Source organism: Myotis daubentonii, chromosome 19, assembly GCF_963259705.1.
Source record: "Myotis daubentonii chromosome 19, mMyoDau2.1, whole genome shotgun sequence".
Classification (NCBI taxonomy): Eukaryota; Metazoa; Chordata; class Mammalia; order Chiroptera; family Vespertilionidae; genus Myotis; species Myotis daubentonii.
In genome coordinates this window covers 5,719,999-5,733,203 of record NC_081858.1, presented here as the reverse complement: position 1 = coordinate 5,733,203, position 13,205 = coordinate 5,719,999, and the positions used below count along the sequence as shown (strand labels likewise).

At 45.7% G+C, this 13,205-nt stretch overlaps 1 protein-coding gene across 8 annotated transcripts in view; it reads right to left on the bottom strand.

Moving 5' to 3' along the window:
• CIT (citron rho-interacting serine/threonine kinase) overlaps positions 1 to 13,205 on the bottom strand; it is a 170,716-nt gene that overhangs the window by 77,482 nt on the left and 80,029 nt on the right. For 7 of the 8 annotated variants that reach the window (XM_059676599.1, XM_059676601.1, XM_059676602.1 and 4 more), the window contains 3 exons: positions 5,147 to 5,252; positions 4,095 to 4,238; positions 2,697 to 2,816 (listed from right to left, as the gene is read on the bottom strand). In XM_059676599.1, the coding sequence (XP_059532582.1) occupies positions 2,697 to 2,816; positions 4,095 to 4,238; positions 5,147 to 5,252 (370 nt within the window). Of the gene's footprint in view, positions 1 to 2,696; positions 2,817 to 4,094; positions 4,239 to 4,370; positions 5,119 to 5,146; positions 5,253 to 13,205 lie in introns of those variants that run through there. The other variant, XM_059676607.1, reaches the window with a different exon arrangement.

The following is a 13,205-nucleotide window of genomic DNA, read 5'->3' as shown; positions in this document are numbered from 1 at the left end:
ACATAGGTGCTTATGTAGGTGGGTTCCGACTTGAAAATCACGTTATGTCACGCCATAGGAACGGATCTCCGACGCAACCCGAGGACTTACTGTACTAGGAGTTTGCTGAAAGCAGGAAATGCTTTTCCTTTTTTGGTCAATCCTCACGCGAGGATATTTTTCCATTGATTTTTTTAGAGACAATGGAAGGGAGGGGGAGAGACAGAGAGAGAGAAACATCAATAAGAGAGAGACACATCAACAGGTTGCCTCCCACATGTGCCCCAATCAGGGCCAGAGCTTACAACTGAGGTACATGCCCTTGACTGGAATTGAACCTGGGACTCTTCAGTCCACAGGCCGACACTCTAGCCACTAAGCCAAAGTGGTCAGGGCACGGGAAATGCTTTTTCCTGGACTGCAAACATCCTCCTCTCACAAAACGTCCCCGAAGTCACTTTAATAAACCCTTTTTCTGGTGAGAAGTAAAATCAGACAGCAAGAAGTGTTCTTTCCCCACTGGAACTTTTAGCAGTCATTAAATCTAAAACTCCACATCATGCCAACTGCGATATGAATCACAAAAGACATTGCTTTGAATTCAACCACCTTTCAAAATGTTCTGTTAATTCTGTTTCTGTGGAATTTCATGGACACCAGCTGCTCCCTCTGGTGGCCAAATATAGCTTTAATTTCCCCAGGATGTCAACCAAGAGCAAATTTCCAAACACATTGAACTAATGGGAGAAAAAGAACCCCACCTCTTGAAACTTTTAGAATGAAAAACCACGTTGGTAAAAGGGGCAATGAGTCACCTGTCAAAGCAGTTCTTTCAAACTGAGTGGCCTGGAAAAGCTCTAAGATTAGCATTGTTCAGACACCTGCTAACCAGATTTCTCCGCTTCCTATGCATGTTTACTTACAACAGTTTAATCAAGCAAGAGGATAGAAACCAATCATTTTTAAATATTAAGGTGATTGGATTATACCAACAACACCCCCCAAACAATCATTCTTTCTTTAAAGAACAGTGAATGGATCCGATCATTTGCAGAAGTTTCTTATATTTAGCACCACCCAGATGGCTAAGTTTGGTGCTACCCAGAGACAAAAATGTTCATTTCCATCAGTGTTTACATTGGGTTTTCTGAAGTGAATGAGAGTTGCCTGGCAGCTGATAATTCAGTTCTCCAATTGCTCATTACCATCTCTTCATGAAAGTTTCTATTTACAGTTTCTTCAAAGGACAGAAAAAATCTATGCTAAAAAGGAAACAATGAAGCAAAATAAAAAAAATGAACAATCTCCAAAGAAAACCCTTTTGAAGGGGGCGGGGGAAGTGGGCTTTTTAAAGGTCTCGGTGCTCTTTTCTGAATGCACAGGATGTAGCTTTCTGCACTCAGATTTGCTGTGTTAATCTCACTCAGTCTTACCTCTTCTTCTAGACCAGTGGTCGGCAAACTGCGGCTCAGGAGCCACATGCGGCTCTTTGGCCCCTTGAGTGTGGCCACGAAGTTTCAATCGCACTGTACGTGCGCACCCGCACATGGTATTTTGTGGAAGAGCCACACTCAAGAGGCCGCAGTTTGCCAACCACTGTTCTAGACTATTTCTTTACATTTTACTTATATAGTAAGTTTTACCTACTATGAATTATTCTGGCTTCTCTCAAAAACTTAAAAGTGAAACTGAAAAGCTATAAAAACCTTTAATTTCTTTTTAATGATCTAAAGCAGAGGTTGGGAAACTCTTCCTGTAAAAGGCTAGATAGTAAGCAATTTCAGCTTTGCAGGCCAAATGGCCTTTGCCACAACTCCCCTCCACCACTGGAGCAGGAGAAACAGATATGGGCAATACGTAAGGGAATGAGCATGGCTGTCCACAAAAACCTTATTGTGGACACCGAACTCAGACGTCCACAGACTTTGCATGTGCCATGAAATATTACTCTTCTTTTGATTTTTTCCACAATTATTTACAAATGCAAAAGCCATTCTTGGCTTATGGTCATGGAAAACAGATGGTGGGCCAGACTTGCCCCAGAGGCCACAGCTGTCCTGCCTGTGCTCTAAACCTAAACTTTTCATAGAAAAGAGCAGCCATTATGGGCACAGATTTCAAAGGAGCTACAACCAAACACTCTACAGTTTATATCAGGGGTCCTCAAACTTTTTAAACAGGGGCCAGTTCACTGTCCCTCAGACCATTGGAGGGCCGGACTATAGTTTAAAAAGAAAACTATGAACAAATTCCTATGCACACTGCACATATCTTATTTTGAAGTAAAAAAAAACAAAACAGGAACAAATACAATATTTGTATTTGCATGTGGCCCGCGGGCCGTAGTTTGAGGACCCCTGGTTTATGTAAATATGGGGTAGCTGGAGGGGGGTTAAAGCGAAACCAAAGGACTTACATGCATGCATATTAGCATAACCAATGGACACAGACACCGGAATTGGGGGGGGGGGGGGCTTACCCGGGCTAGGAAGGGATGCGGGGGGGAATCAATTGGGGAAAAGGGAGACATATGTAAAACTTTAGACAATAAAAAAATAAAAAGATTTAACCCTAATGTAAAAAAATAAAATAAAAAATAAAGTTTCCAAATGACCTACATCTCTCCCCCTTTCTCTTTCCTTCTCTCCGCCTCTCAAACACCCCTCCCTGAATGAGAGGTCGGAGCCGCCGCCCTGCTCCCGGGCAGGCAGTCATACCTGCTCTTTGATTTCCTGGAGCTTCCGGCTCTGCTCTCTGATATCATGGAGAAGCTGCAGTGCTTTGTCATCCTCCTGGGACACCTCCATCCGTGCTTGCTCCAAACTTCGCTTTAAGCTCTGCAGAAAGCAAAAATTTTAATAGGGATGCCCTGCAGAGCCTGCTCTGTTTGAAAAGATTCATTAAGGGAGCTGCAAGCTGCTTCGCAGACAGCAAGACGGTGTCAGGTGATGGACCAAAGTCGACAACTTCCAGTTGGTTGCTGATTCCAGTTTTCATCCTGTAAAGACCCCTGGGTTCAAGAAAGATCATCTCAATCCTGTGACCTTATGATCCAGCCTGAATCTACAGCAAGCTGTCTCCTACCACCGTCTCCCTGTCCCAGCACATACTTACTTGCATGTTTAGGACTAAACACTAATAAGATCCCTTAGCTGTTATAACCACCACTGGGATCGTCACAGAGTCTTGTCTGTAATAACAGTTATTCAAGGACATGCTAGTATATAACTCTTTCAAAGTAGCAATGACTTCATTCTCTGCCCTATTGTCCCTTGAGACTCCAAGTAGTCTATTTCCATCTCCTGGCTTACGTCTCATGGATACCTTTCATCCATAAGGTTCCCTCAGTGCTTCAGTGGCACTGAAATATGTATCTGAAATACATAGCTGAATAACTTCACCCACCACTGAAAGGCAGCCAGATCTGGAATGGAAACATAGCAGTTACTCTTAATTAGCCACATCCTATAGATCTCTCCCTCGTGAGAGAAGGGGGGGAAAGGAAACTTGAAAAATGTGTGATTGTGATTCAATTTTTTTAAGACTGTTTAGTTGGGCACATTAAAAAAACACCTGGATGAAAAATTTAACGAGACAATGGAGAAGACAGTCTACTCTTGTGATGGAAAGGGGAAAAAAAAGCCACATGGTAAATAATGACAGAGGGTCTGGGTTTTTAAAGGCTGAGTTTTCTTGTTGCTACGCCAGTTGCAGGCAATGAAAAATTGATTTCAGGCAGATTCAAAAGACATTTTCTTGTGCTTATTTGCGAGTTGGTTCCCGAGGCTGATCGTGTCAGACATGGTGTCGGTTTGGACCAGAGAGGTTGGGATGGGTGAAGTTAGGACCCTTGGTGACTTGCTGCAATGATGACTACGCCCATCTCCAAGCTCTGCGGCCTGCCTGGACTTCCTGGGGTCCAGTCTCATTTCTCTCTGGGACCTCTCGCCAGGCTCACACTGCTCTGCAAATCACAATGCTTGCTTTTGTAAGCTCCCTTTCTCTACTCTCTGCCATTGGCTGTGATGTGCCTCATGGAGCTGTCATGAAACAGGATGAGACACACACAACAGGAAGTGCCACCTCCAAGGGCAGGGGACTTGGGGAAGGCTCACACTGCATTCTGTGATGTAGGTAGCAAGGTCCTGCTCCAGGAGGGATCTCTGAGTCTCAGAGGCCTTCAGCTCCACCTCCTTCTGACTAAGCACAGCCTCCACCTCTGACACTCTCCGATGTAACCGGGTCATTTCCTGCTCCATCTGAAATAAACACATCGACAGGTTATAAAGGCCCCTGGAGGTTCGTCGGGGGCTATCACATCTCAAGTGGCCTCCAAAACCACCTGGTGGTCTGGGCTGGCACTATCTCGCCAAAGGTTGGGATGGAAATACCATTGTTTCTTCGCCCAGGAGCGCACAGTTCTTCGTAAGGATAGTCACCAATGCTAAGTCACTCCTCTCATTCAAGTCTCGGTTCACTCTTGGTCACTCCTCTAACCCAGTGAGCAAGAAAGCCACAATCATCACTTTTCACCTGCTTGCTTTTTTGGTTTGGTTTGGTTTTTGCAGACGTCACTTTAATGTTACCCCAAATCCATCTTGATCCCCCCCATCTCCTTGCAAAGATCTAGAGGACAATCCAGGACAGGGCAAGGAGATATGTATTCGTCTGCACTCCTAGGAGTCCCAGGCAAGCAGTGACTTTTATGAGCTTCCAGAAAGCTGCCCCTGGGCAGGTACAGTGAATGTTAAGAGACGTTGAGCATAATCAACACCGTGGCAGCAGTTACATAAGCAGGAGTTTTAAAAGACTAGGAAGAGAAACTTCGCATCACTCAGAGCAGATGGGATGCATCTCGGCCACAGGTGAGGACCCACACCACCTGCCGGAAGAAGCGGACATCTGGCTGGGTCATGCTGAGAAACAGGCCGTTTTAAATCCAGGGCCTCCTCTGGTTAAGATTTAAAGGATTTACAGCAAAGTCAAGGCCCGAATTCATCTCCCTCTGAGCTGCTGGAGGTGTGACTTCAGCGAGGGAGAGAGCACCTCACTCGCTCTGTATGGATCAGGTGGCTCAGTGCCAGCAGCGGCCCCGGGCGGCTCCCTTGGCATACATTGACGGGAGGATCCTGGAGCAAGGAGAGAGGCCGGCTGTGGAAATAAATACCTTGTGACACTTGTCCTGGGAGTCTTGCAGCTCTTTGCTTTTGATGAGAAGTTTCTTTTCCATGGAGCTGGTCTTGGCAGGGGAGTCCAGGCCCGGCACAACAGACCTAGGCAGAGGGAAACCAATGTCAGGGTGGCACGTGCACGGCCTGAAGCCGCACTCAGAAACGACGCACGGACGGTGGAGCTTCCAGAGCTCTGTGGCCATCAGCAGGGCTTCTAACGGCATCACGGCCATGAGGCAGGAAGGTGGAAGGAAGCAAGAATTCTGGAAGCAGGCAGAGCTGGGTGTCAATTCAGCTGCCACTGACCTGAGGCAATATTCAGACTCTCTGAGCCTCGGTTTCCATGTCTATGAGTTGGAATGCTAATAAAAGGACCTACCACAGAGGAGATTGTGAGCAGCACCCTGCCTACATGGCTTCACGCACACTCAGCAGATATGTGCTGTGCACCTACTGTGTTCCAGAAACTGTCCCAGGCACTGAAATAGCAGTAAATTAGACATCAAGGTCCCTGCCCTCCTGGAACTGACATTCCGCAGGGGGCAGAAAGAATGCATCAGGCAGACACACACAAAAAGGTTACAGATGATGACAAAGAAGGAAACAGGGTGACATGACATGAAGAGACAATGGATCCAGGGTCTGCTTTAAGCAATAGTAATCAGGGAGTGCCTCTCGGAGGAGGTGACATTTAAACTGGGGCCTGAGGATGGGAAGGTGCAGGCCACCCAAAGCTCTGGACGGAAACAAGCTCTAGGGAGGAGGGATAATTGATATAGTCCTGAGGCAGAGCAGAGCTAACACAGCAAGTGCACAATAAATGTACACGGATCAAATTATTGTTTATTCCATCCCCAAGCTAGCCAGTTGGTTCTGTTTCATTTTATACAAACCGCTGAGGCTAACTATGGTAGGCTGAATAATGCCCCGGCCCCAAGAGGTCCACATCCGAATGTCCAGAACCTGTGAATCTGTTACCTGACACAGCAAAGGAGACGTTGCAGATGTGATTAAATGAAGGATTTTGAGATGGGGAGATTAATGTGGATTATTTGGTTGGGTCCAATGTAATCATAAGGATCCTTATAAAATGAAAGCAGAAGAAGGAAGGAGATATGACAACAGAATCAGGGTCAGAGTCAGAGAGATTTGAAGATACCACACCGCAGCTTTGAAGATGGAGGAAGGGGCCACAAGCCAGGGAATCTAGGCGGCTAGCAGAAGCTGGAAAAGGCAAGGAGACCGATTCTCTCAGAAGCTCCAGAGTGCAGTCTTGTCTACACCTTGATTTCAGCTCATCTCAGACTTCTGACCTCCAGACTTCTGACCTCCAGAACGTGAAGGTAGTCAGTGTCCTGTGTTAAGCCACTAAATTTGTAGCAATTTGTTACAGCAGCTCTAGAAAGCTCATACACTTACTGGGCACTGACTACATGACTGGTTCTGTTCTAACTCTAGACATGTTTTTACTCTCTATTCCTCACAACTCTGGGAGGCAGATACAATTTATTATCCTCATTTTATAGATGAGGAAATTGAGGCCCAGAGTGATTAAGCAACCTGCCAGTTACTAAATGGTTTCAGTTGGTCTCACAATAAAGAGCTGGGACAGGGAGAATGACTTGATACACCTGATATAACCCTTGGAAAAATATCACAAAAATAATGCAGCGTGACCTCCTGCAAGTGGGTTAGAAGGATGCTCTCGCCACAGACACGATATGCTTGTGTATATCACTCGCACACTCTGCCTCATCCCTAGAAACAGCTAATTATGGGTGGAAATGACAGTCCCCTTCCAGGACAGCTTCCCACAGGGGTTGGCTCCCAGGGCACAAACACTGGGACTGGTGAAGGGCAGGGTCAGAGCAACAACCGACAAGGGTTCTCACATAGGTAAGGACATGCAGCAGAGCCCACCGCTGTCCCACAGCCCCATCTCTGTTGCCTTGGTAACGGGACTGCAGGAGCTGGTTCTCCATAGGCATTCACTTCTTACCAGCAGGCAAAAGTTCCGCTTTCTGCCGACCCAATCTACTTCCCTGTCTGAAAGAGGTCAGTTTCCTGCAGCAACTCAGAACACCTCTCCTTGCAGCTCCCCGCCCAGTGACGGGGTTGGCGGGATAGTGCTGTCTTGCCATGCCCCAGTGACAGCTCCCTACAAACACACTACAGGGCAGCCAAGCAGGTCAACACCCAGAGCCAGGCTGCTTTGTTCAAAATCTGACTCTGCCATGCTAGCTGTGTAACCTCTCTGAGCTGCGGTTTCCTCATCTGTAAAATGGGGATAATTCTCAACCTACTTCAAAGAGTCCCTGCAGGGATTAAATGAGATAACCCAGGTAAAGCCCCAAGCACAGTGCCTGGCACATCGCGAGGGTTCAATAAATGCCGACCATTTACTAGTATCACTGTCGTTCCTGTCATCACTACCCATGCAATGTCATAAATAGCACATGCCTCACAGGCCTAAAACAGTTGCTTGAAATAGTCAAACTCAGGGGGTTGAATTCACTCTGTGCTATTATTCACATTAAAACAAATGTTGCTTATTCATAGAAATGGGCAACAGGGACTAAAATCCAGAAATAAATCCTTTTTAAAATCTAACATTTGGCCAAAAATTTTAACTGATTTCTACGCCTCTCATTAGCCTGTTTGGTACCTAAATCTAGGTACACAGACACACACACAGTTTTTCCCCCTTTAATCTGAGATGAAATGGGTTGCTTGGCATGACTTGAGTTACCCTTGCTGCTTCCTTCATTCTTGTCTTCACTCTGGGGGTGAGCTAGAGAAGAAGACCCAACCCACCCAGGAGGGAGGGCTGATCTGCAGACAGGCTCGCAGGTCCTTCAGTATCTAGAACCCCCGCCTGTCATTACGTCACACGCACTGACCTGAGTCAGAGAAGACAACACAGGACACAGCTCTCTGTGCCCAAGCACAGTGCCTGGCACTCTTTAGAGGAGTGAACACATGGGTGCATGATGATGGGATGGGAAGTGGCTCCCACAACCTGATGACACGTGGAGGGCAGGCTTAACGCTTGAAGTGGGCTGCTGTGGGTGCAAAGCTGATGGCTTGATTCACAAAACAAACAAAATCCTAATCTAGGTCACTCATTAATGGGACCCAGAATCGAGGAGATGTGTGGCCCAACTCACTGGCTCTTGCAGGAAGGAGACAAAGTGACATCCCTCCTGGTCGCCCGAGTTCTAACGCCCTCATTCTTCTCCTGCTTTCATACTTGACAAATGTTCACTGTTTAGAAGGTCTAAGTACAACAATTAAGAGCTCTTCCGAATAAAGGTGCTAAGAAAATAGTCTTTTTAAGAAATAAAAATCATATCTATAAAAAGCTATGGTGATTGTTGTCTTGTTGCCCGAATACCATCTCAATGTACTACAAATGTTAAATGTTAACTATCCTGTACCCACCAGTATAAAAGAAGTATGTACCTCTCCATTTTACTCTATCCAATTCTAGACATTTCTTCTTCCTGGTTTCTCCTACCTCCTTCATCTACCACCAATGGGTTTCATGTAACCCTCCTTACGTTTTCTCCTTTGGCTCTAAAAGTATAAAGAGAACCGCAAAACTGCCATTCTCTAGAGCAGTGGTTCTCAACCTTCCTAATGCCGCGACCCTTTAATACAGTTCCTCATGTTGTGGTGACCCTCAACCATAAAATTATTTTCGTTGCTACTTCATAACTGTAATTTTGCTACTGTTATGAATCGTAATGTAAATATCTGATATGCAGGATGTGTTGTCATTGTTACAAATTGAACAAAATTAAAGCATAGTGATTAATCACAAAAACAATATGTAATTATATATGTGTTTCCGATGGTCTTAGGCGACCCCTGTGAAAGGGTCGTTCGACCCCCAAAGTGGTCGCGACCCACAGGTTGAGAACCGCTGCTCTAGTTCTCAGTTCTTTTGAGATCTTACTTCTGGGCTTGTTCTCAGTTTGGCTCAAATAAACTCATAAAATTTTAAATAATAAACAAAATAAAAATTTTAAAAGCTCTGGTAAGAATTCTGTGATTAAACCGGCTTGTAGCAACAATCCCATAAACAACAATGGGATTGGAGCATAAGGCTGGAGGATAGAGGGCAAAGTTCATCGCAGCCCTCTGGACATCCCTGCACCTTAGTGTCACCTGGAGAGCCTTTGAAAAATACTGATGTTGGACAATGAAAATACCCATGTGATACTGCCATGATGGATACATGTTATTATATACGTGTCCAAAGCCCTAGAATGAATGGTACAACAAGAGTGAACTATGAACTCTGAGTGATAATGATGTATCAGTGAAGGTTTTATCCATTGTAACAATGGTACCACTTTGGTGCCAGATGTTGATAGCGGGGGCAAGAAGTATGTGTGAAATTTCCAAACCTTCTTCTCAATTTTGCTGTGAACCTAAAACTGCTCTTAAAAAATTAAGCAAAGTGCCGAAACCGGTTTGGCTCAGTGGATAGAGCGTCGGCCTGCGGACCGAGGGGTCCCGGGTTCGATTCCGGTCAAGGGCATGTACCTGGGTTGCGGGCACATCCCCAGTGGGAGATGTGCAGGAGGCAGCTGATTGATGTTTCTCTCTCATCGATGTTTCTGACTCTCTATCTCTCTCCCTTCCTCTCTGTAAAAAATCAATAAAATATATTTTAAAAAAAAATTAAGCAAAGTCACTAATTATCCGAGAAATGCAAATCAAAACAACCATGAGGTACCATCTCACACCTGTCAGAATGGCTATCATCAACAAATAACAAGTGTTGGCGAGGTTGTGGAAAAAAAGGAACCCTCATTCATGCACTGCTGGTGGGAATGCAGACTGGTGCAGCCACTGTGGAGTTTCCTAAAAAAACTAAAAAAGGAACTCCCATCTGACCTAGCGATCCCACTTCTAGGAATATATCCCAAAAAACTAGGAACACCAATCAGAAAGGATATATGCACCCCTATGTTCATAGCAGCACAATTCACCATAGCTAAGACTTGGAAACAGCCTAAGTGCCCATCAGCAGATGAGTGGATTAGAAAACTGTGGTATATCTACACAATGGGATACTATGCTGCTGTAAAAATAAAAGACCTCTTACCATTTGCAACAGCATGGATGGAACTGGAGAGCATTATGCTAAGTGAAATAAGCCAGTCAGAGAAAGATAAGCATCACATGATCTCACTCATTTGTGGAATATAATGAACAACATAAACTGATGAACAAAAACAGATCCAGAGAAAGAGAAGCATCTATCAGACCATCAAACCTCAGAGGGAAGGTAGGAGAAGGTGGGGGTAAGGGAGAGAGATCAACCAAATGACTTACATGCATGCATATAAGCCTAACCAATGGACACAGACACCAGGGGGTGAGGGAATGGGGGGGGGGGGGTAGCAATGGGGGGATAAGGACACATATGTAATACCTTAATCAATAAAGAAAAAAAATTTTAAAAAAATTAAGCCTTAAAAAAAAAAATGTCTGGGGTCCAAAAAGACCAATTAAATCAGAGACATAGAGACTAACTAGAGGCCCAGTGCATGAAATTCCTGCACAAGGGGTGGGAGTGGGGGGTGTTCCTTAACCCAGCATGCACCCTCTCCAATCCAGGACCCCTCGGGGGATGTCCGACTGCTGGTTTAGGCCCCATCCCTGTACCGGCAGTCAGACATCCCTCTCACAATCCGGGACTACTGGCTCCTAACCGCTTGCCTGCCTACCGGCTTGATTGACACCTAACCGCTCCCCTTATGGCCCCCAACTGCCCTCCCCTGCCGGCCTCATAGCCCCCAGATGCCCTCCCTGGCCAGCCTCATGGCTCCCAACTGCCCTCCGCTGCCAGCTTCATGGCCCCTAACTGCCTCTGCCTCGGCCCCACCACTGTGGCTTTGTCTGGAGGGAAGTCAGGTAGTCGGAAGATGTCCGGTCTCCCAGTCTAATTAGCATATTACCCTTTTATTAGTATAGATAGTAGGGCCTGGGCAGTACCATTTTTATTAAGCTCCTTGGTAATTCTAATGTACACACAGCACTGAGAACCATGATGCCTGTGATTTATACCTCATAGTATGACTGTCCCCAGCTTTTGGTGCCAGGTGGCACTCTCACCAAACCATTTGATGCTGCTGCCCTTTGGTCACTTTTTGAGTGGGAACATAATTTTTAAGTTAATCCAGGTGGGCTATGAATTTCAAGACAATGCACATGTTTTAGACAATGATAAAAGGCTATTCCTTTTATATGCTCCCATTGTTAATAAGTCAACTAAAATATACCATTTTCATTAATTTCTATAAAAGAAATATACTAGAGGCAGGCCCAACCTAACATATTTGTATTCCATTTATTTTTGATGGCCAATTCAATCATTAGCAGCAATGATAAGCTCTGTATTTCTTGAACCAACAAATCCCCCCAATAGATATTCTGAAATACAGTGGGGCCTTGACTTATGAGTTTAATTTGTTCCGTGACGGAGCTCGTAACTCAAATTACTCGTATGTCAAATCAAAAAGTGAACGAGTGAGACACGTGATGCTGGGCTGATGTTGTGGCGTACACTATGAAGTTCGCTGCGCCAATTAGCGGTGGGATATCTGAAGCTGGCTCGTAACCCGAATTTTAGCTCGCAACTCAAAGCAAAACATCAGCTGAGAGACGGCTCGTATCTCAAAAAACTCGTTAGTCGGGACACTCGTAAGTCAAGGCCCCACTGTATTATCTATTTTTTTCTAAGCTTTCATTAGCCATCCTTATGACTTTCAAAGCAATAGCAAATTATTGCTGACATTTGCATTACTGTAGAATTAACCATATTGTAAATCATAGCTTATGAGGTTCGAGACAAAGCTGGTCTCAGAGCCACCAGACTGTTACCAAATAGGTCCCTGTCCTCTACAACTAGTAACTCAGCTGGTTAAAAATTATCATGAAATGGACCATTTCATCAAGAGTAGTACTGTTTAAAGAGCTGATGGTATTGTTGCTTTAAGGAAAGTTGGCAAAAGATCGTGTAGCTGGTTGACTGACGGGCACAGAATCACAGCTAAGAAACTATCTAATCATGAAGTTCTGTTGACCCTGGAATGGGAGTCTATCTACTAATTAAAGAATTTTCCAAGAATTCTCAAACTTCGCCCTAGCTGGTTTAGCCCAGTGGATAGAGCACAGCCTTCAGGCTGAAGGGTCCCAAGTTTGATTCCAGTCAAGGGTGCATGCCCTGGTTGCAGGCTTGATCCCCAGTAGGGGGTGTGCAGGAGGCAGCCGATCAATGATTCTCTCTCATCATTGATGTTTCTCTCGCTCCCTCTCCCTTCCTCTCTGAAATCAATAAATATACATTAGGAAGATGGCTGCCGACGGGAAGGCAGACTGCAAGATAGTGTGTGAGAGAACGAAAGGAGAGGGTGTGGACGTACGGAGAGTATAAATTTGTGGGCGAGCAATAGCTATACTCCAGGGGACTGTTGGAGACTGCTGGATTGGGCTCCCCTAACCAGGCAGCCTCCACTGCTGCTGAAATCTCTCCCGGAGCAGCCGGCTCTGCCATGGAGACCGCGCCATCTTGAAGGGGAGAGTGGCTGTTATCAGGAGCATATACACCCAGGGATCCTGCAACCATGGCACCCAGGGACCAGCTACGAACCCAGGAACACCGGATCCCAAGCATCGCAAATACGTGGACTCAGATGAGTCCCTGCTCCTCCTCACAAAAAGGTCAGATTTTGCCTAGGGAAAGGTGAGTTCTGCAATCCAGGTTGGAGAGAGGAACATGAGCAGGGGAAGTCTGTGCCCCACAAAGTCCGTGGCTGTTGGGGCCAGCGTGATCCACGAATATGGAAGGAGATCTACAGGGCTGATGGCAGAAGGGAACTCTAAAAATCAGCCCATAGCTAGACTGGGAGCAAAAAGGCAGCCTCGGATTTTACTAGTGTGCTGGCTGCTTAGTGCCAGGGGGAAAAGGATGTGCGGGAAGAAACGTTTGGAGAATTGCACGCAGAACTGGATGGAGAGAGAGAGCTACATAACCAGACA